At 49.0% G+C, this 19,391-nt stretch overlaps 4 protein-coding genes across 9 annotated transcripts; 2 read left to right on the forward strand and 2 right to left on the reverse strand.

The window, feature by feature from the left end:
• Positions 1–185: 185 nt before the first annotated feature.
• Positions 186–3,263, reverse strand: cct4 (chaperonin containing TCP1, subunit 4 (delta)). The gene is made up of 13 exons (XM_049720467.1): positions 2,961–3,263; positions 2,779–2,831; positions 2,626–2,715; positions 2,444–2,552; positions 2,083–2,347; positions 1,887–2,019; positions 1,668–1,807; positions 1,464–1,560; positions 1,246–1,356; positions 1,030–1,160; positions 562–796; positions 363–476; positions 186–286 (listed from the first exon to the last, which is right to left on the reverse strand). The coding sequence occupies exons 1-13, from the start codon at positions 3,076–3,078 to the stop codon at positions 272–274; spliced, it is 1,611 nt and encodes a 536-aa protein (XP_049576424.1). The 5' UTR covers positions 3,079–3,263; the 3' UTR covers positions 186–271.
• Positions 3,264–3,610: 347 nt separating this feature from the next.
• Positions 3,611–8,068, forward strand: pus10 (pseudouridine synthase 10). Of its 3 annotated transcripts, XM_049720465.1 has the most exons (18): positions 3,611–3,779; positions 4,003–4,131; positions 4,227–4,442; positions 4,517–4,603; positions 4,673–4,707; positions 4,774–4,888; positions 4,979–5,040; positions 5,108–5,153; positions 5,213–5,277; positions 5,340–5,425; positions 5,502–5,627; positions 5,701–5,757; positions 5,839–5,915; positions 5,985–6,040; positions 6,130–6,247; positions 6,321–6,463; positions 6,538–6,637; positions 6,719–8,068. In XM_049720465.1, exons 2-18 carry the CDS (start codon positions 4,006–4,008, stop codon positions 6,755–6,757), a joined length of 1,554 nt encoding a protein of 517 aa, XP_049576422.1. In that variant the 5' UTR covers positions 3,611–3,779; positions 4,003–4,005; the 3' UTR covers positions 6,758–8,068. The 3 variants fall into 3 exon arrangements, with proteins under 3 accessions (XP_049576422.1, XP_049576420.1, XP_049576421.1); XM_049720463.1 differs by having other exon boundaries at positions 5,701–5,915; XM_049720464.1 differs by having other exon boundaries at positions 5,839–6,040.
• Positions 7,637–14,224, reverse strand: akt3b (v-akt murine thymoma viral oncogene homolog 3b). 3 transcript variants are annotated; one of them, XM_049720469.1, is made up of 14 exons: positions 13,885–14,223; positions 12,381–12,592; positions 12,150–12,275; positions 11,918–12,029; positions 11,699–11,843; positions 11,452–11,583; positions 11,253–11,318; positions 11,104–11,172; positions 10,879–11,001; positions 10,664–10,792; positions 10,150–10,364; positions 9,948–10,035; positions 9,639–9,741; positions 7,637–9,569 (listed from the first exon to the last, which is right to left on the reverse strand). In XM_049720469.1, the coding sequence occupies exons 2-14, from the start codon at positions 12,424–12,426 to the stop codon at positions 9,484–9,486; spliced, it is 1,440 nt and encodes a 479-aa protein (XP_049576426.1). In that variant the 5' UTR covers positions 12,427–12,592; positions 13,885–14,223; the 3' UTR covers positions 7,637–9,483. The 3 variants fall into 3 exon arrangements, with proteins under 3 accessions (XP_049576426.1, XP_049576427.1, XP_049576429.1); XM_049720470.1 differs by lacking the exon at positions 13,885–14,223 and adding an exon at positions 13,722–13,878; XM_049720472.2 differs by lacking the exons at positions 7,637–9,569; positions 9,639–9,741; positions 9,948–10,035 and having other exon boundaries at positions 10,146–10,364; positions 13,885–14,224.
• A 1,477-nt stretch (positions 14,225–15,701) lies between these two features.
• Positions 15,702–18,789, forward strand: LOC125968923 (uncharacterized). 2 transcript variants are annotated; one of them, XM_049720488.1, is made up of 5 exons: positions 15,702–15,841; positions 16,114–16,302; positions 16,484–17,071; positions 17,338–17,398; positions 18,513–18,789. In XM_049720488.1, exons 2-5 carry the CDS (start codon positions 16,119–16,121, stop codon positions 18,574–18,576), a joined length of 897 nt encoding a protein of 298 aa, XP_049576445.1. In that variant the 5' UTR covers positions 15,702–15,841; positions 16,114–16,118; the 3' UTR covers positions 18,577–18,789. The 2 variants fall into 2 exon arrangements, with proteins under 2 accessions (XP_049576445.1, XP_049576444.1); XM_049720487.2 differs by having other exon boundaries at positions 15,703–15,841; positions 16,093–16,302.
• Positions 18,790–19,391: the final 602 nt, after the last annotated feature.

A 19,391-nucleotide genomic window follows, 5' to 3' on the forward strand; every position in this document is an offset into this window, starting at 1 on the left:
TCTCCATTTTCGAAGGGTTGTTGTATTAAACGTAATTGTATTTTTCAAACGTCTCAACATTATTGAGATGAAAATAATTGATTTTTTGTGAATTTTACAACTCATCCCCTCATTTGTTTGCTGAGCTCACTTTCATTTGTCAGAATATGAAGATGTTACAAAAAAAAAACAAAACACAGAGGCACTTGTGTAGTTCCACAAACAAAGAATTTTATTAACTTAGGCAACATATCAAGAGCCTGGGCAAGTTGGGTGGATGGTTGGCGCCTAATTATCGGGTGTTGACCTGCAAAAAAGAACACAACAATGATCGACTCAAGTACGGAATGTAAATGTGGCGCGAAGGAGGGGCTCGGTCGTACCACGTCGTCGATCTTGAGGATGCTCCGCACCGTCTCGGTGGCCAAGGTGAGCGCGCTGATGGACACCAGTAGCGGCTGCACCACCAGCTCCTCCAGGATGTTGGAGATCCCGCCCTGAGGCAAACGTGCCGTCAACAACAATCCAGGGGCAGAGACGCCAACGGTGAGCCTCGGCTATATTTTGGGTTGACATAATCACCTTGCGCACGTTGATGCCGGCCGTCTTGTCTCCCTGCGCGTGCCTGTTGCGCAATTCGGTGACGGTGCAGATAGGGTTGAGGCCGGCGTTCTCAGCCAGCGTGGAGGGGATCACCTCCAGGGCGTCGGCGTACGCCCGCACGCAGTAGGCCTCCATGCCGGCCAGCGTGCGCGAGTACTCGGCCAGCCGCACCGCCAGCTCGATCTCGGGGGCGCCGCCGCCGGCAATCAGAGCCCTGCGGGGACAGGCAGACATTTTGCGTTACAGAGGAACGACACACGGCTGGGCAAGTTGACGTGTGCGAGCGCCCCCTTCCTCGCCGGGCTGACGTGACAGCCGGGCGAGAACAAACGGGAGCGCGTCGACATTAATATACCTCCACTTGTTACGCCCCAGCGCCAAGGAAATGCACTGGGGCGCCTTTGAAGGAGGATTTTTCGGATCGTTAGCGTACGCAAAAGGACAGACCTCCTTTTGACCAGGCATCGGATGACGCAGAGGGCGTCGTGGATGGACCTCTCGGCCTCTTCGAGCACCAGCTTGTTGGAACCCCTCACCACGATGCTCACCGTCTTGCCGGGGTTGGCGCAGCCCGTGATCTGAGGAAGGCCCGCTTGGTTACAAGCAATGTCCAGCGACGCGGCTCACCCTTTTGCCGCCCGCCCGCCCGCCTCGTGCGCGCACCTTGATGAGCTTGCCCGAGCCGTCCAGGTTGACCTCCTCCACCATCTCGGCGGCGCCCAGCATCTCGGGAACAAAGTGGTCAATGTGGGCGATGGGCTTGGTGCCGAGGGTCTGACAAGAGAAAAAGCGTTAGACCTAGAAAGGAAAGCTCCCGTGCAAAACAAAACATTTCAAAAGCTCAACTTTTAATTTCTGCTTGACCGTTTGTCGCTGCTCACCTTGCAGATGAACTCGATTTCCTCCCTCTCGATCTCCTTCACCACCATGATCTTCATCTTGTTGAGGAAGTGCAGCCCCAGGTCGCTCAGGGCATCCCTGTCGTGACGCCGGCGTTAGCCTCGTAATTAAAACGCTCAGCAAATTCATCAACGGCGATGAGAGCGGATTGAGTCATTATAACTCACAATTGATCGACTTGTTACCTGAGGATGGACTTCTGGATGAGTAGCACGTTGCAGCCGGCCTTCTTGATCTGCTTGACCATGTTGAGGATGTACGCGCGCTCCTCACGCAGCACGCGGTCCATCTGAGCGTAGTCCGACACCACGATCTGGTTGTCCATCTGCCGCGGGCGCCAACAAAACAAAAGATGGCGTCAGCGCCTTGACACGGGACGGCCACGCACGCCGGAGGGCACTCACGTCCGTTTTGGGCGGAGATAAGCAGAACTGGATCAAGCCTATCTTGGCCTTCTCCACTCGACTGACGCCGGCGCTCGCCACCCTCTGGGTCAGAACCAGCCCGTCCACCAGCTCGCAGTCGTCAATGGTGCCCCTGAAACCCGAGACTTCGCCATCACATGTGGTCACAAAAAAAAAGGGTGCAGGCGCACCTTACCCGAGCTTCCTGGTGACTTTGATGTCCTGCAGGTCAACGCCGGTGGCGGTGGCAGGGTCGATGACGCGCATGACGGCGTCCACGCTCATGGGCGCCAGCAGGCTGGAGTACTGCGACACCACCTTGGAGCAAAGTGACGTGGTGGCGCTGTTGAGCAGCGTCTCGCGGTCGCTCAGCTCCACCGGCCTGCTCATGGCCGTCAGCACCTCCACGCCTTTGTCCACCGCCTTTTGGAACGACTCTGAGATGGTGGTGGGGTGGATGCCTGTGACCCATTTTGGAAGACGTGTTAGAGATCGTCCTGCCGATACCATAACAGCGACAAGAATAAAATGGACCATTCCACTCTTTCAATTCTGACCTTTTTGGAGCAGTTTGGAGCAGGAGTCAAGGAGAGCGCCAGCGATGACCACCACCGACGTTGTGCCGTCGCCCGCCTCGATGTCTTGCGCTTTGGACAGTTCTACCAGCTGCAACACAGACAGCCGCCCGTGAGAGGGGCACGCTGACAGAGGCTGGAAGATGCTTCGGGGCGGAACGTACCATTTTGGCAGCTGGGTGCAGGACCTGCATCTGCTTCAAGATGGTGGCCCCGTCGTTGGTGATGGTCACGTCGCCTTTCTCATCCTGGATCTGAAGACAAAGAGGTTAGTGGAGGGCGTGGTGCAGAAGCGTTGGGGTGATGCCTTCACTGACCATCTTGTCCATTCCTTTGGGCCCAAGGCTGGTTCTGATGGCGTCGGCCACCGCTGTCACGTGATTCAACATGATTAATTATTCATGAGCGATAAAAGTGGGCATTAAAAGATTCAATTCATTTCTCTACCGAAAATTGCTTTACATGAATTACAATTTTCCAAATCAACAATTTTAACTACCTTTGGCAGCAGAGATGTTGCTGTAGCGGATCTGAGCCGGCTTGTCGCGGTCCACGTACGCCCCTCCTTTGTAGATGCCTCCATTGGAAGCCTTCGGCATAGCCATCATTTCGGGCATCGCGATGTTATACTCGATGGAAAATGTCGAAGGGGACGCTCACAACAGGACCGATGAGTCCCCGGGACTGGATGTCGAGTCTTGCCTTGAGATGGAGAAGGATTGTCAAACGTCGACCCGACCGATTTCAGAAGCTTCCAGAGCGGCCCGGGGAAGCTGAGAAGAGGGCGCGCAAAGATGACGTCAGCAGACAGTACTTGCTGAGCATCGAAACAAAAGATTGCATTGAATTGAATGCTTTGTTTAGACATGTAAACCGAAAAAAAACAAAAGTAACTACGAAACATAAAATAAAGAAAACAAATGGTGATAAATGACATCATTTGTCACAAATGTTTCACTCGACTAACTTCTAAATACAGTAAATATCCTTCATGTAACGATTAGAAAGAAATACCGACCCCTGGGCAACACCACGCATTATCTGCTGTTGCTCTGTTTAAAATTGTTTGTAAAAGTCTGGATGTCCTAGAAATATATTTTTATTAAACCCATTTTGTGTGCAAGTACAGAATCACGTGTGAATGAAAACGAGCTGCTCTGGGTTTGATTACTAAGCCTGCTCGATGTGAACCGCAAGGAACGGAAGCACTTTTGAATTACCTTAGCATGTTAGCAGACAACTTTATTTGATAGGGATCACTTGCCGAATAAGTGTTCTCTTTATTTTGTCTCCTAATCGCTGCTAAACGTGCACTTGGGTCAGTATGTGTTCAAGCTAAGCTACTTTAGCCGCCGGTGTGACGCACACATGCCGCACTGCACGAGTTGCGTCTTTGCGCGTCAAAACAATTCGTGACGTCAGAATCGTGCAATGAACCCGATTGACAAAAATCACCATTTCGAGTATTGTCAAGATTCGAATCCTAATGTGAATCGGGTGCATGTGGAATCATCTGGTGTTGTGTTCTGCTGTGTGAACAGGAGATGTTGCCCCTGAAGCAGAAGGATAAGGAGATCATCAAGAAGCTGTTGGCCTCAGGTTGCTGTGCTCGCTGCGTTCTCCGGTTCTGCTGCATCGGAGTGCCGGACGCCTATAGGCACACACCACCGGTGAGGCAGTCGAAAATTCACCCTTGCACGGACTAGACCAGATAGATGCAGCCAATATGACAGACGGTTTCATCCAGGTGTTTGCTCCTCAACAGGAAACGCTCAAGGAGCTTCGAGCTTTCGTGAACGCCTCAGAGGACGGCACATCGTCCGAGTCGACACAGGAGGAAAAGAACAGCTCTCAGAATGCCGCAGAGTTCGAACCGGCCAGCAAAAGAAGCAAACTGGAGGAGCCGGCGGAGGAGCCGGGCGTGTGCGTGGTGTGCTTGGGCGTCCTCCAGCATCTCAGCGACGTCAGCCAGGCTGTGCAGGTGACACCTGCACACAAATGGTATAATTTATCAATTTTGATTGATAATAAAATGAAAGAAGTTTGTCTTGACAGATCGCCGACGCCGTCAGAAAGGAAAAGTACCAAGTGGACACTTTGGTGCTGTCCATCTCGTTGCCTGCTCAGATGTGCGTCCGCGAGGTCAGTGTCGTTGCTAAGGCTTCTCATGCTTGCTGCTGTTATGTTGTTGACGCCCGTTTGAATCCGCAGCATTCTTGTTGGCTTCATGTGAAGGATCAAGTGAGGTAACAAACTTTTTTGTGGCAAACGATGACTTGACGATTTTGATGAACTGTCGCGTGACCCGCCAGAGCCAAATGCTGCGTGCTGGGCCGCGATGATGTCATCCAGGTGAAGGAAGCCTTCAAGTGGATCATGCAGGACCTGCTGGCCCAGGAGCTGGCCGGCGTTGCCGTGGCTACCAAGGTGAGGGCCGCATTGGACAGAACGGCATTTTAAATTGTCAACACGGCTAAAAAATGATTGTGGCTAAAATTGGTGTGTTTGTGTTTTGAGAGTGCGCTGGAGGTCAGCGTGGGCTTCACCCACCCGGAAACGGACGCCGACTGCTACTTCCTGTGAGTTGCGAACCCGTTCCCGTGGCAACGCTTTGAGCCGGAACGATGACGAGATTTTTTCTTTTAGTGCCTCGACTTGTCCCGACTGCTTCAAAGCCACCAAGAACAAACAGGTGAGCTGGCAAGCGGCGTCGCTGAAAGATGGTTGGTGACAAGTCGTGTGCGTTTGCAGTCCGTGTTTACTCGGATGGCGGTGGTGAAAGCGCTGGAGAAGATTCCGGACAGCAAATTCATCAAGTAAGTCCCGCCTTGAAGAAGAAAAAGTTGCGTGAACAAAAAACGGCCGCTTTGTTTGTCAGACACTCGCCATGCCCGCCGTCCCGTCCGGGCAGCAGCTGCACGCCGCAGGACGTCCAGTGTGTCCACGTGTCCGTCTTTGTGGCAGGTACGTGGCGGGACACGTCAAACGCGGCGCAATTTTCTTTTTGCTGATGTGCCATTTTTTGCACGGCGTCCATCAGGGCGCTACAATAAGTTCTGCCGCAGTTTGCCGCAGACGCCGTGGCTCATTGACGGCCAGCGACGGATGGAGTCGTCCGTGGAGGAGCTCATCGCCGCGCCCGTGCTCACCGCCTTCGGAGCGCAAGGTTAACCTAGCGACAATTGTTTGCAAGATGGAGGTCGCCGGCCGTAATGGCAAGTTTGTCTTTTTGGGAGCAGGGTTTAATTTCTCGTCATCTGGCCGTGAAGACGTTGACGTCCGCACGCTGGGAAATGGTAATCGGCGACAAACACGCTGCCTTCCTCGTATCATCGTCACCATGATGACCACTCCGCCGTCTCCTCGTGCTCTTCCAGGTCGACCGTTTGCGCTGGAGCTGCTGAACCCACGCAAGAGCAAACTGTGCGAGGAGGACATGAAGAGCGTGCAGCAGGTGCGGCGACACTTACCATGTGTGTGTGTGCGTACGTGGTGCCGTGATGTCCACAATCCTGTGTTGCAGCTCATCAACGCGTCTTCGGAGAAGATCCGAGTCCGAGATCTGCAGATGGTCAGCAGGTACAAACCGACGACGATGGAAATTCTCTTTGACGATGCACTTCCCCGGAGGCGACCCAATACTTTTGTCCAAATGTTGGCGCCTGTAGAGATGCCATGAGTCGTATGAAGGAGGGCGAGGAGGAGAAGACCAAGTCCTACCTGGCGTTGGTTTGGACGCAAAAGTCCATCCAGAAAGACGACATCGCCTTCATCAACCACATCAAGGTGGACATTTTGTTTTGCTAGATCGACTAGAATCATCCGGCATTGACATGTGCTTTGTCTTTTGTCCCTGGAGGACCTGACGATAGACCAGAAGACCCCTCTGAGGGTTCTGCACCGTCGCACCTTGGCGGTGCGCCAGCGTCTGATCCACAGCATGAACGCCAGCTTGCTGGACGAGCACCACTTCCGACTCAGCCTCAAGACGCAGGCCGGGACGTATCCTCTTACACGCTGTCGCCTTCCAACTTGAGATCCAGTTGTATTTTGTTCTCCTCAAGCGCTCCCCTTAGCTACATCAAGGAGTTTGTCCATGGAGACTTTGGGCGTACTACACCAAACTTGTGTCAGCTGCTGGACACACACACGGATATCCTAGAACTTGATGTACAGGTACTCCGCAAATCTGGATTTTCGTCTCTTCCTCCTTTTCGTCTTTTCTCATTAACCATGTCTTTCTGTCCTGTCCCTCAGTCCGTCGACGTGGACTGGCCTCCCGCCCTGCCGGACTAAACTGCACTCACACAGGCACAGTCCACATGGATGCGGTCCAAACAGGTCCATTTGACATTAACAGAGTCTGAACAGGTCTCGTTAAGACCTATTAAAATAAGTCTGGTCCAAATTGGTTGTTCCTACTCAGGGCTATGTGATTTTTTTTGGGGTGTTGCATTTAACACTAATCTTAGTTGCTAAATATTGTTTTTTTTTTTGTTTTATAACCCTTTTTTGAGGGTTGACTTTTAGTTAATAGGTCGCCATGATAACATGCTTGCGACAGTCCAATGGCCGTGTCAAACTTGTTTTTTTCTGCCATTAAAAAGACTAAATTAAACTGCCTTAATGGGTCAAGTTGTTACTGCAGCGAACCCAGCAAGACGACGGTGAATTGCAGATTTGATTTTTAAAATGATTTGTTTATTGTCATTGGAAACACCGTAAGAGCTACGGCACAAACGAACAATTTCAAACGTAAATTTCTGCTCTTACAAGCAAATAAATAATCATTTCAGCCATAAGATCGAAGAAATACCTTGTCCCCCATTCCGGCCGGGTGCTGTCGTCCGTATAATCTGTAAAATTGTGCAGCCGCAATGAAAACATGTCACACCTCAACCGTGAGCTACATTGCCGTTTTAAAGAGTCGCGCCACCGCTGACGACTCAGCACTTCCTGAACCACCGGAAATTCGCCAAAATAAAAGCAGAGTGTCGAATAATTGCGCTCAAAAATAAAGCCTGGCAATGGAAGGATTAGTAAACAAAGCTCGTCAAGTAATAAACAAATTAATATTTGTGAGTCAGTTACACAAATATTTGTGTTTCATGGCTTCTTTTTTGTCATATTAGATTGCAATTTGTGAAGAAACAAAGAAGTAAAAAAAGAGAGTGGTGAAATGTATTTGTTTTAATTTAATTGAAAATAAATACTAGCACAGCAAAGCAAGTCCAACACTGGGTTCTTGCTCTAACGTTTTGGTAAGAAAACAAAAACAAACCATTCAAAAACAAAACTAAAGGGAAAAATAAAGACTTCGGTTAATGAACCCATCGTCATCTTCAGTATCCAGCAACTTTTACAGAGGTGCTTTTCATTTTTTACCAGCTCAACAAATTAAAGAAAAACAGGAAAGGGACTCAAGAGAGGATGGCGAAAACCCGCGGAAAAAAAAAAAAAAGCTGCCACTTCTTTTTCTTTTTGAATCTTTCAACCTCTTGTCGTAATGGTCGCTGGCAGCAACAGCATGGCAACGGAGGAGGAGATGGGACGGGGGTGAGGTCCATCTCCATGGCGACAGACAGGTTACAAAAAAAAAAAAGACAAGAGAGAGCGTATTGCATAACTATGTACATGACACTGGGCGGTGCCATTTCACGGGAATGTTTCTGGAATGAGACGGAGTTCTGCGTCTGGAAGCGTCATTTGCACTCAAAGTGATTGGTCGCCCTCGGAATGAAACGACCACAAGTCCGTCTGTGTGTGTGTGTGTTGCGAACGAAACAAACAAGTGTCGCGCCAACTCGCCACTTTTCTGCAAACGTAATGATTCCTTATTTCATTTGTTTCTTTTTGCCGCTAACGTTAACTTGTTAACCTTGAAAAATAACAAACAATAGGAATTCCGGCAGACTAGATGCACAACTCCTGAGTTTTGGCGCTGAAAAAAAACGCGTCGGGTCCCGGACGAAGCCAAATCGAGCGCCTCCTCGCTACACTAACGCGGTAAAAATCCATATTGTCGTTGCGGGCGAGAAGCTGCTGGGTTAACTTAAATCAAGCGCTGCCCAAACATGCCTCCCTGCTAGCGTTAGCATATTAGCATTTCAAAAATCAAACACAGGCGTCTTGTATGTGTTTAAGTACACGTTTGTGTGGCAATGTGTACAAGTGTGTATCTGCTGTGTATTTGCATGTACTGTGTGTGTCTATCTGTGCAATTGTGTATGTTTACATGTCTGTATGCGTGTACACATGTACATTCCTGTGTGTGTATGCGTGCATGTTGTCGTGTACATGACTCATTGTGTGTGTACGCACGTGTGTACACGTGAGAGGGAAGGGCGGGGATGGTCACACAGCAGCAACGATGAGAGGAACGCTCGTCCCTGTTAGCGAAAGCATTTCCACGGCAATGACGACAAACGGAAATGTGGTTTTGGCGTGCGGTACGGTCGGGGCGAACCGGGAGTCATGCACGTTAGTCTCGAGCGAAGCAAAACAAAGCGAAAAGCGTGCGGATGCGACGGTGGTGAGGGTGGGCACACGTAAGGCAACGTTTTTGGTGCTTTGTTCCCGGGAAAATAAGAAAAAAGCGTCTCGTCGTCATCTTCGGCTTCCGACGCAAGTGCAATAACGGGGAAAAAAATAGGGGGGGGGGGGGGGGGGGGGCGATCATCACCACAAGGACGAGGAGGACAAGATGGCCGTGAAGATGGTAATACTGAGACGGAGAGAAAAATAAATACGAACAAAGTTGGCCTCCTGCAGAAAAATGTGGCCAACTCCTGTTTAGTGTGGGAGCGAGCCCACTGTGCAAAAAAACTCTTTAAAGTCCACCGAGAGACTTCCCGACTTCCGTCCGCCCGCCCGCCCGCCCGCCGGGACAACAGAGAGGAGAGACTGGTACTGGTTTTCCCTAAAATGGCTACGTGTTTTCCTCAAAATGGCCGCCGGTGGAAAGGAGGCAGGCGGGGTGGGTTTAGGGCAGGGTTCGGGTCGGGACGAGAGGGGGGGGGCGCTCACTCCCGCCCGCTGGCCGAGTAGGAGAACTGCGGGAAGTGAGGCCGCCGCTCGTTGTCCGCGGCGTCCATGCCGTCCTCGTCGTCTGCGGGACAAGAACATGCACGTTAGCGACCGAGCATTTGAACCCGACAAGACTAGAAGGGTCCCTCACATTTCTCCGGTGGCGTGATGGTGATGGTCTGCGCCGTGAACTCTTCGTCAAAGTAGCGCGTGTCCGTCTCGGAGCTCACCTGAGGCTGGAAGGGCGGGACCATCTGCAAAGGAGGCATGGCCAGCAAACAAAGATCAGTTTTGTGGACAAATGTGGACGACACGCAATTTGAACATTCCTAAAGTGTGTTGAAACTTCAAACAGTGGCTCCAAACGTGGGTCATTGGCCTCTGTGGCTGTTCATTATCGGCCCCGAAAAATCACAGCGGTTCAATTGCCTGTTTTCCCGCGAGACGGAGGCGGTCTCACCTTCTTGTCGTAGACGTCCTGCCAGTCGACGGTGACAAAGAAACTGTGTCGCATGATCTCCTTGGCGTCGTCCGGTCCCCCGCCCAGCCTGAACATATTGATGAGGAAAAAAAAAAGGCGCTGAGTGGCGGTGGAGATGAAGTGGGGAAGAAAGGCTGGGAAGAAGAAGAGGAAAGGAGAATGAGAAGAGGAGCTTTCTCACCGCTTGTTGGGGTCCTTGATGAGGAGGCCGGAGAGCAGCGACTTGGCGTCGGCCGACAGCGTGCGCGGGAACTTGATCTCTTCCATGAGGATGAGCTCAAAGAGCTTCTCGTGGTCCTGGTTGTAGAAGGGCAGCCGGCCGCACATCATCTCGTACGTCACCACGCCCAAGCCCCACCAGTCCACCGCGCGGCCGTAGTCGTTGTCCTCCAACACCTGTCACGCAAATCGGCAAGTTCGGCAAATTCAAATCCGCAAATGATTCGGCCAACACCCGAGTATAGAGACAAGCCCAACTATGTCTGCCATCCAGTGGTTGATAGTGACATTACAACTTCAAACTATACAACCTGAAAATAATAAAGACCTGTTGAAGCAAACTGGAAAATATATGAAATGTTTTTCTCTCTTTGGAAAGCACAGCTGAACCTCAACTAAAATGGGTGTTGCCCCCCCCCAAAAAAAAAAAATCTGCAAATAGGTGAAGCTTCGGTTGACAAGCGCGCTTTGCTGACCTCAGGCGCCAGATACTCAGGCGTGCCGCAGAACGTTTTCATGGTGGCCGTGTCGGTGATGCCTTCTTTGCACAGGCCGAAGTCGGTGATCTTGATGTGTCCGTCTTTGTCCAACATCAGGTTCTCCAGCTGCTCCCGTGCAACACAAACACAAGAAGCTCCCGTGTCACATTTGGAAAAAACACGCTCGAGACGATTGTCGGGCGGAGCGCCACCTTGAGGTCCCGGTAGACGATCTTGGCCGAATGCAGGTAGTCCAGAGCGGAGACGATCTCGGCGCCGTAGAAACGCGTGCGGTCCTCGGAAAACACTCGTTCCCGTGACAGGTGGAAAAAGAGCTGCGGAGAAGAAAGACTTTGAGGGAAGAAACGAACCAGGCGGGGCTCGCGTCATTCGACAAGTGTAAGTCATGTGACACAAGCCAACGATCCCGTTCTGACCTCTCCTCCGTTGACGTACTCCATGACGAAGCAGAGGCGGTCCTTGGTCTGGAAGGAGTACTTGAGAGACTGCGGCAGTGTGACAAAGAGCACGACTTGATGCTTTGTTTCGTTTTGGACGACCGACGGGGCGCCGCCACGACACTCACCGTCAGGAATGGATGCCGAGTGTTTTTTAAGACCCGACTTTCTGTGAGCGTGTGGGCGACTTCGTCCTGTGGCGAAGTAAAAGTGTCAGCGAGTGCGTAATTACCGTAAGTAATCGGACACAGTCATTCCTCGTTTTAGGGGGAAAAAAATCTGACTGTAGTCCATGTCGTAAATTGCACAGCCCCTCCCTCTCCCTACCTTGGCAATGATGACTTCCTTCTTGAGGATCTTCATGGCATAGTAAGTTCCGCTGGCCTTCTCGCGCACCAGGATGACTTTGCCAAAGGTTCCCTTGCCCAGAAGCTTCAGATAGTCAAAGTCATTCATTGTCTGCAGGATCAGGTTGAAAAGAGCTTCAAAAACTGCGTGGGACTCCATTGGGGAGACATTTTTTTTTTTTTTATCTCTATCATAACAATGTGACTTTGAAACAGTGGAGACAAACCTTCCGTTTGTAGTGACTGATGGAGGTGTCCATCTCCTCCTCGTTGACGTTCTCGATTTGTGAGGTGGGGCTGCACAGGATGCCCTCCTCCTCCTGCTTGGCCAGCGACTCGGCCACCATCTGGATGGCCTCCGCCCACTCGTCCCTACCGGTTCGGTCAAGGGCGCCGTGGCGTTAGCGCCGCTCGTCTTTCTTTTTAATTTCGAGAAAAAGGCTGACCTTTCGTCCGGCGTGTCCACGTGGAAAGTCCTCTCGATGACGGTGGTCCACTGGAGACAGCGGATGATGAAGGTGTTGGGTTTGGGACGCTCCGTCTTCATGAGCTGACATTCTGAAAACAAAGAGCGAGCTAACCCCAATGTAGCGCTGCATGCTCCATGTGTATAATTCGAACAAAAAAAAATGTAAATTTCTCTGGCAGAACTTCAGAAAGAGTGGGGCAGCGTCTCACTTGCTACTGAGAAGTTATTGAGCGGGTAAGCCAGGTCCGAATCCTGCGGTTTGTCTTTGTAGCCGATGAAGGAGCCGTCCGTCTTCAGCAGGAAGTAGCGAGGACGCCAGTTCTTGATATACTCGCCTGCACACACAAAATGTCGCACGTATGTTTTTTTTTGGGGCAAGTTTCATCCTTGTACGGATTGGCTTTTAAAAAATGGAAGATTATGATTTACAAATTGCTCACCTCTTTTTTGTACCCATCCTTCTTTGACAACGTTCTGGTCGCTCATGGTGGCGTGCCTCCTCTTCGTCACAGATTCTCCCAGGTTGAGGGCCCGTCCTCGCCGCCTTCTCGTCACCTTCGCTCTCTCTCTCCTGCCTCCTCGTTTCCTTCCTTTCTTTTCTCCTGTTCCACTCCTCTTCTTCTGTGGTCAGACGCTGCCCTGGTGAGTCAGCCTGGAAGGAAACAAAACAAAGCCGAGGTCAGCGGATTGCTTCCTTTTGCGGGGGACCGCAACACACTTCCGGTCTCCTCCGTTGCCTTCCCTCTCTCCTTCCCATGTGTCTTCCACATTTTTCTCTTTTCTTTCTTCCCTCAAGTCCTCCTCCACCTTTTGATTCATCTTTCTGGGCGTGCTCCTTTGCATGCAGGGCATTAACGGATTTAAAAAATTCTTAGTGCGTTAGGTCTGAGTAACCATTGCTCATACGGACTGTTTTATTGGGGAACTCTTGTGATGTGGCTACTTTTATTTTTGCTTGCTTATTCTGCAGCCAGGTCAACATTGCCAACAAGAATCTGTCCTCATTTGCTTTAGTGGAATAAATAAGGGTTCGATCAATCTACCAAAATGTGCTCTGGCCGCTCATCTAATGCCGCTTCATGATCCTCCAGTGGTAGACAACAAACCCGACACAATGGCCAAGCAGCCGGTGATGCGCTTCCTGAGTCGCGACCCTACGGACGGACCCCCTCCACCCAAGCAGGATGGTTCTAATCCACCGGCCCCGGTGCTGCGCGTCCATCACGCGTACAAGCAAACAAACAAATGGAACCAGAGCTTTTGTTTCAAGGGCGTGTGTGGTGTCATTTATTTGTTACATAACAACATCCGCTAGGCGCACTTCCATGTTCTTGCCAAGGCGAGCAAATAAATGTCTGCCGGGCAACGGAGAGCGGTTGGAAAGCCGCCCGTTCGGCGTCTTACGTCCGGTGCGAGAGGCGGCGTGGGGTTCGCCGGGCGTTAGGTTGCCTTAGGTTCGGGGATTCGAGCGGAGGATGCTAGCGGGAGGAGGGGCGTGGGGGGATGCTAACGGATGCTAAAGTGGCGGCAGCGCCGCCTTCATCTTTATTCGAGACGTGCTTGTAATAGCCATGACAATTATAGCGGGTAGGGGGGGCCATGGCGAGGCCGCGACTCCCCCTCCCCTGCCCTTCCCTTCCATCCCCCTCGAGATAACGGGCAGCATCCTCCCTCCGAGGGCGGCCGACCAGCGAGCCCCGCTAACCGCAGCTGAGCAGCTAGCCTAGCGTGCTAACCTCGCTTCCCACCCGCCACAACCGGCCCTCCTCTCCCTTCCTTACCCTCCTCCCAAAAAAAATCCCAACGTCTGCTCCTCCTCACACGGCCCCGGCACGAGGAGACCGAGAGCCGCCTCCCTGGCCGCCTTCCTTTCCTCTTTCCTTCCTTTGCGCCCGGGAGGACGGCGGCCCTTGTCGGGCGACACGGTCGCCACGGGCGTCTCACCTGGTGGTCGAAGAACGACCGGGATGCCCCCTCCCAGTCCTCCCCCTCCGCCACGACGGCCGCTCGAGCATCCGACGGTCCCTCAGTGGCGAGAGCAGGAGGCGGACGGATCCATAGCCGCCGGTCGCGAGTCCCGAAACGGACAGACGGGGAGAGTGAGGCGGCGGCGGAGGACAAACGGACACACACACAGACAAACGCCGCTCGTGTCCCTCCGCCGCTGCTCCGCTAGGAAAAAAAATCGCTCCTGCTCGGTTCGGCTAGACTCGGCTCGTCTCGGCTCTGCTCGGTTCAGTCGGCACGTCACGAGCAGCCAGCCAGATCTGACCCACCGGGAAGGGCTGCTGATGCTGATGCCTTCGCGAGCTGTTGGACGTCTAACTACTAGGGCCATCTCAAAACAACTTCAACTGGGCTTAGTTCGTGTATATTTCTACATTAAAAGGCGTCAAGTTCCCAGAGGTTCACATGCAAGCCCCTACCGATGGTAACGGAGTAATCATGATTTACTCTCGGGCTAAACGGATCGATTCGAGTGAAGTGGGGGCTTTACAGAGTGTACATGAAGGCAGCATCGCTCTCCTCAAAGCATCTTGGGCTTTTGTTGGTCCCTGGCTTTTGTTGTGTGTACGTGTGAGTGTGTGTGTTTGTGCGTGTGTATGTGTTTGTGTTGCTGATTTTTCTCATCTGCAGAGAACTTTTATCATTACTATATGACTTGAAAAATCACAACAAAATTTCCAGTATTTTAGTCATCATTGTACTTTTGGGCTTACCAAAATCTACACACACACACACACACACACACACAGTTATCCTCTCCAGCCCCCTCCTCCTCTAATGTGAATGGCCTCTTTGTTTGGCAAACCTGCTCTCAGTGTGGCTGCAGGCGTGCATCAACAACACTACACATTGTTACTTTCAAGTTGTTATTCAACAATGATTAACACAAAGGTGACAAATAGCTTGCCTGGATAAACAACAACAAACAAATATGCACGTGTGCAAGTGGATGTATGGAAAAAGTGGACGTATAGAAAACCATGAATCTGTTAATTGCGTTGATGCGCAAATCACTTGTCAGGAAGCCCTACGGAAAACATTTTAAGTGAATTAAGTGCTGATTAGAACTGCAACAAATGTCTAATACGAATTTTTGGATTTGTTGACATTCGCAAGTGTATGAGATGCGCTTAAAACACGCCAGTAAATCCATCAATCAATTCGGTTTAAATCAATTTAGCCAACAGCGCTCTCCAGCGGCTGTAGTTTAAAACGTCAACATTTAAACTCAATCTGGAGCCTTTCTTTTTAATTTTGAGGTTATTCTAACCTCAAATTATTTTCTAGGTTATTCTTTGACTATTGTTTTTACTCAATTTGATGAGCACTGATATTAATCAGGACCCTGCTTTGATGCCAAACCATCCTTTGAGTCCTTAACCGATTTAAAAACTTTTAAAAGAATTGCCCCATGCAAGGAAAATGTCGATTTTAAAAATATTTTTAGACAGCTCAATAATATAACATAATTAATTCTAATATACACTTTTAGACAGCTCAATAAGATAACATAACAATTAATATAACAATTAATTATGACAATTAGAAAAAAATACTTTAATATGCTTCATTTCTGTTGGCATCTCATTCTATTATTCTATTATTTTAGCCTAACAGCTAAATGTTGCCTCACCATTTTGCTCCCTTCAAAAAAAAAGGAAAATAGTTTGCCCACTCGGTGGACCAGCTTGAAATACTGGTTGAACTATTTTCGTCTCTTCCTGCTCAGCCTGCTGTTGGACACATCGCCAAACTATTTCTTCTTTCTTCTTAAGCTTGTTTTCATACAGGCAAAAAATGTTGCCAATCAAAGCGCAGAACAGGTTGGTCCACAAATAGACCAACACTTTGTTTGCAAGAGCAGGCAGTCATAGAAGAAACTCGCAGTTGACAGGTAAGCATCTTTTAAACGATCCACTTTGATATTTTATGTTTTCATGCGTTAAGTTCATAAGAAAGATGAAACCGGACCATTTTTCATTTATTAACCAGGCTAAATCTAAGCCACCAATCAATTATAGATACATTGATTTTATATACAGTAAACATTAAACTCGAGTTTGTAAAAAAAAAAAAAAAAAGGCTATAATTCAGCTTTCTGTTGACATTACAAAAGGCCAAGTTTATGATTATTAAAAATTTCAGGGTGCTTGTGTCCGCTGACAGTCGACATGAGGCCAAAATCTTTCCAACTCTTCCCGTTGCTGGGCTCACTGCTGCTGGTGCTGCCGTTGGCGCTCGAGTCCAACGCCATCACCTTGTCCAGGTGCGAACTGCGAGACCGGCTGAGACAGAACGTCTCGGCGGCACTCTCGGAACGCAACCGGAACCAAACGGACCAGGTTTTGCTCATGCGTAAGTCTTGCGACACCGCTCTTAAGTTTTAGTTCGTACGTGAGACGGGAATAAAGCAAATTCACCTTTTACACAATTCGGTTGAGGCCAATATTTACGGATGTGAACACAAATAAATGGAGCTCATCATAAGGTCAAAGTTCATTTTATCTGAAATCTCTACTTGTTGTTCTTGCCGTAGTTATGTGCCACCTGGATAAGATCTCCGGCCTGAGCACAAGCAAAGTGCACATTCTTGGTGAACGTGCCACCACCACCACCACCACCACCGCCGCCACCACGACTGTCTCCACCACACCTGCCAATCAAACCAACATCGGCAACCAAACGGTCAACTCGAACCAAACGGTCAACTCGAACCAAACACTCAATGGGGTCAACGACACAAACGGAGGCAATGACCTCAACCAAGAACAAGAAGGAGAAGAACAACCTCCGGCGGAAGATGAAGAAAACTATTTCGCTGTAGTAGACGTAGATGAAGCTTATGAGGAGGAGGGCGAGTACCTTTACGTGGCCCAGGAAACCAACACTCACTTTTACGACTGGTTGAAGCTGATGGAAAAACTGAATGAAGAAGACATCCAGTTTGATGAAGAAATGTTGGCCGTCGCCGACGACCAAATGTGCGACGCTGACGGCGAGTCTGACGATCACGAGAACATGGATTGGTCGTTGGGCAAGCACGGCATCTTCCAGTTCTCCGACGGCTTCTTCTGTCAGACAACTGCTCGGTGCAGCATGAACATGTGCAACAGCACTTGCGGCGGTGAGTGCCTCCGTCATCCAATCATAATTGTTGACCGATGAATGGTCAGAATTGACCAAAAACCAGACAAACTAAGGAAGCAAAAAACACAGAGAACCAAATCTTAACGTAATGTAACCCCAAAAGCTCAGATGCTGATTGACAAAAACTAAAAAACATTTTTCTTAACAGATACAAGTGTCCTCGAAACAAATGAGGTCATTTGAACGCTAACATGCTAATTAGCTATCAGTTGAACTCCACCATCATCCTTCTTCCTTCCACAGTGTTCACCGATGACAACATCACAAACGACCTGGAGTGCTTGTTCCGCACTAATTATTGGTGGTAAGTAACATCACACATCTTCAACAGTTTACTACTCCGCCATTTTGATGCTAATGTTAGCTTAGCTGTCTGAGGCTGTTGTGGTGACAGATCAATACAATTTTAAGGTTGGTATGGCTCCTAAAATATAATCGTCAAATCCAAAAACGTTATCATTTTAGGAATTCTTCCCATGAGTACTTTCTGATACATGTTGCCACCAAAGGGAAGAAAAGGATTTTTTAGTCATGTAATGAGTATTTTAAAACTCACGGTGGCAGTATTGTGTCTAGTAGGCATTCCATATGTTACCTGGCGAGCGTGTCAAACTAGTTTTTCCACACTTTGAGACTCACTAAACCAACTTCATGCCACATTCTTGCTTATTTGCATACATGAGGACATGAGGGCATGGGGGCATGAGGAGGTGTTTGTCATAATGGACAAAAGTTCTAAATTCCAACACGTTTGGAATCAAAACTTTCTAAACATAACGTGAAGCCTTCTAGAATTCCCCTTTCAGACAAATTCCATCACCACCATGTGATGTGTTATGATGATTTAACATTTGTTGGATTCCATCCAAACCGACAGTTTATCAACCATGAGAACACCGTGAGAAGGAAAGAGTTCATGTTTTGTTTGCCAGGCCAGTGTGGTACAGGTGCAGCAAAATCATAACAGTTCTGTGTCAGGTGGAAATTCACGGAACTTCACATGACTGCTGGGAAAAAATAAAAAGTATTTCGCAAAACTACAGCTGGACGGGAACTTCCCTAGCAAGTTGGCGAGTACCGGATGTTCTTGTCTCGCTGCATACTTTTGTAGTAACCGCAGACTTTTAATATACAATTGGGTATCATCTGCAAAACAAAAAAATAATGTTAGATTTACACATGCCATCAAAGGGAAGTATGTAAATGCAAAACAGTAGAGGGCTAAGTACACATCCCTGCGGGACTCCACATTACAAATGCGCAGTTGAGATTGCTTTCAAAGCAAGCAACGCTGTCTTTGAATGAATTCCAGAGATAATGATGACGGCTTCTTTTGACATGTTTGGTTACGAATTTCTCAGAAGTGATTCGAGGCGGCTAATCCTCGTTTTTTTTTCTTCTTCTTCCCCACCCGACAGGTACTTGGTGATGACAGTGGGACCTAATTGCTACCAACCTGATTTTTTTAACGAGTGCAAATGAGCTGTCACTTACAATGTACACTTTTTCTTTGCAAAATATTCATTGCTAATTTTGATATTACCGAGATCATGAGTTATTTTTCGTAAAAATGCAACATGCGTATGTTTTGATTAACTTATTGGCTGACAAGAATGATCAGCGATGATGGAAAAACAATTATTGTAAACAAATCAATAAAGAAAGAATCAATAAAAGGCGTGCCGCCACTCAAAAGGACGATTGTCATCATTGTTTGGAAGTTCAGCCTGCAACAGGAAATGGAAAAACTTTTTTGGGGCAAGTATAGAAAGAACACACCCTGCTGGAGAATGCTTTTGTTGCGCACATCGAATTAAAAAGTTTTTCTTTGGCCAAGCCTTAGCATTGTGCTACTTTTGCAATACATCGAGCAGGAAATAAATTTCTGCATCTAATTGGACAATGAAAATAACCATAAGTGGATGGCACCGGTAAAATGACATAAGGCCTCGACTAGATTACTTCCGTCTTTCTTGTTTCCAACATTCATCTATTTTGATAATTCTACGTGATTTGTTTGTTTTGAGAAAACTTTTTGGGGAGACTACTGCTTCCCCACGCTCAAGTCCTCCACGTCTACTAAGTGGAGAACCTGACCGACCGAGCTCAGGTGGGAATCCAGGAGGCTCAAATTTAACTCCAAAAAAGGTCAACAAAGCTGGCGGAAGCATTAAAATACTCAATGAGCACATTTCAAAAGAACAAAGAATCTCGAAGAAAGAAAATAGTCGCCACGTGACGATAGCAAAAATGGACTGAAGAAAACCAGGAAATGAAATAGAAGCAAAATGACCAAA

Source organism: Syngnathus scovelli, chromosome 5 (genome assembly GCF_024217435.2).
Source record: "Syngnathus scovelli strain Florida chromosome 5, RoL_Ssco_1.2, whole genome shotgun sequence".
NCBI classification, from domain to species: Eukaryota; Metazoa; Chordata; class Actinopteri; order Syngnathiformes; family Syngnathidae; genus Syngnathus; species Syngnathus scovelli.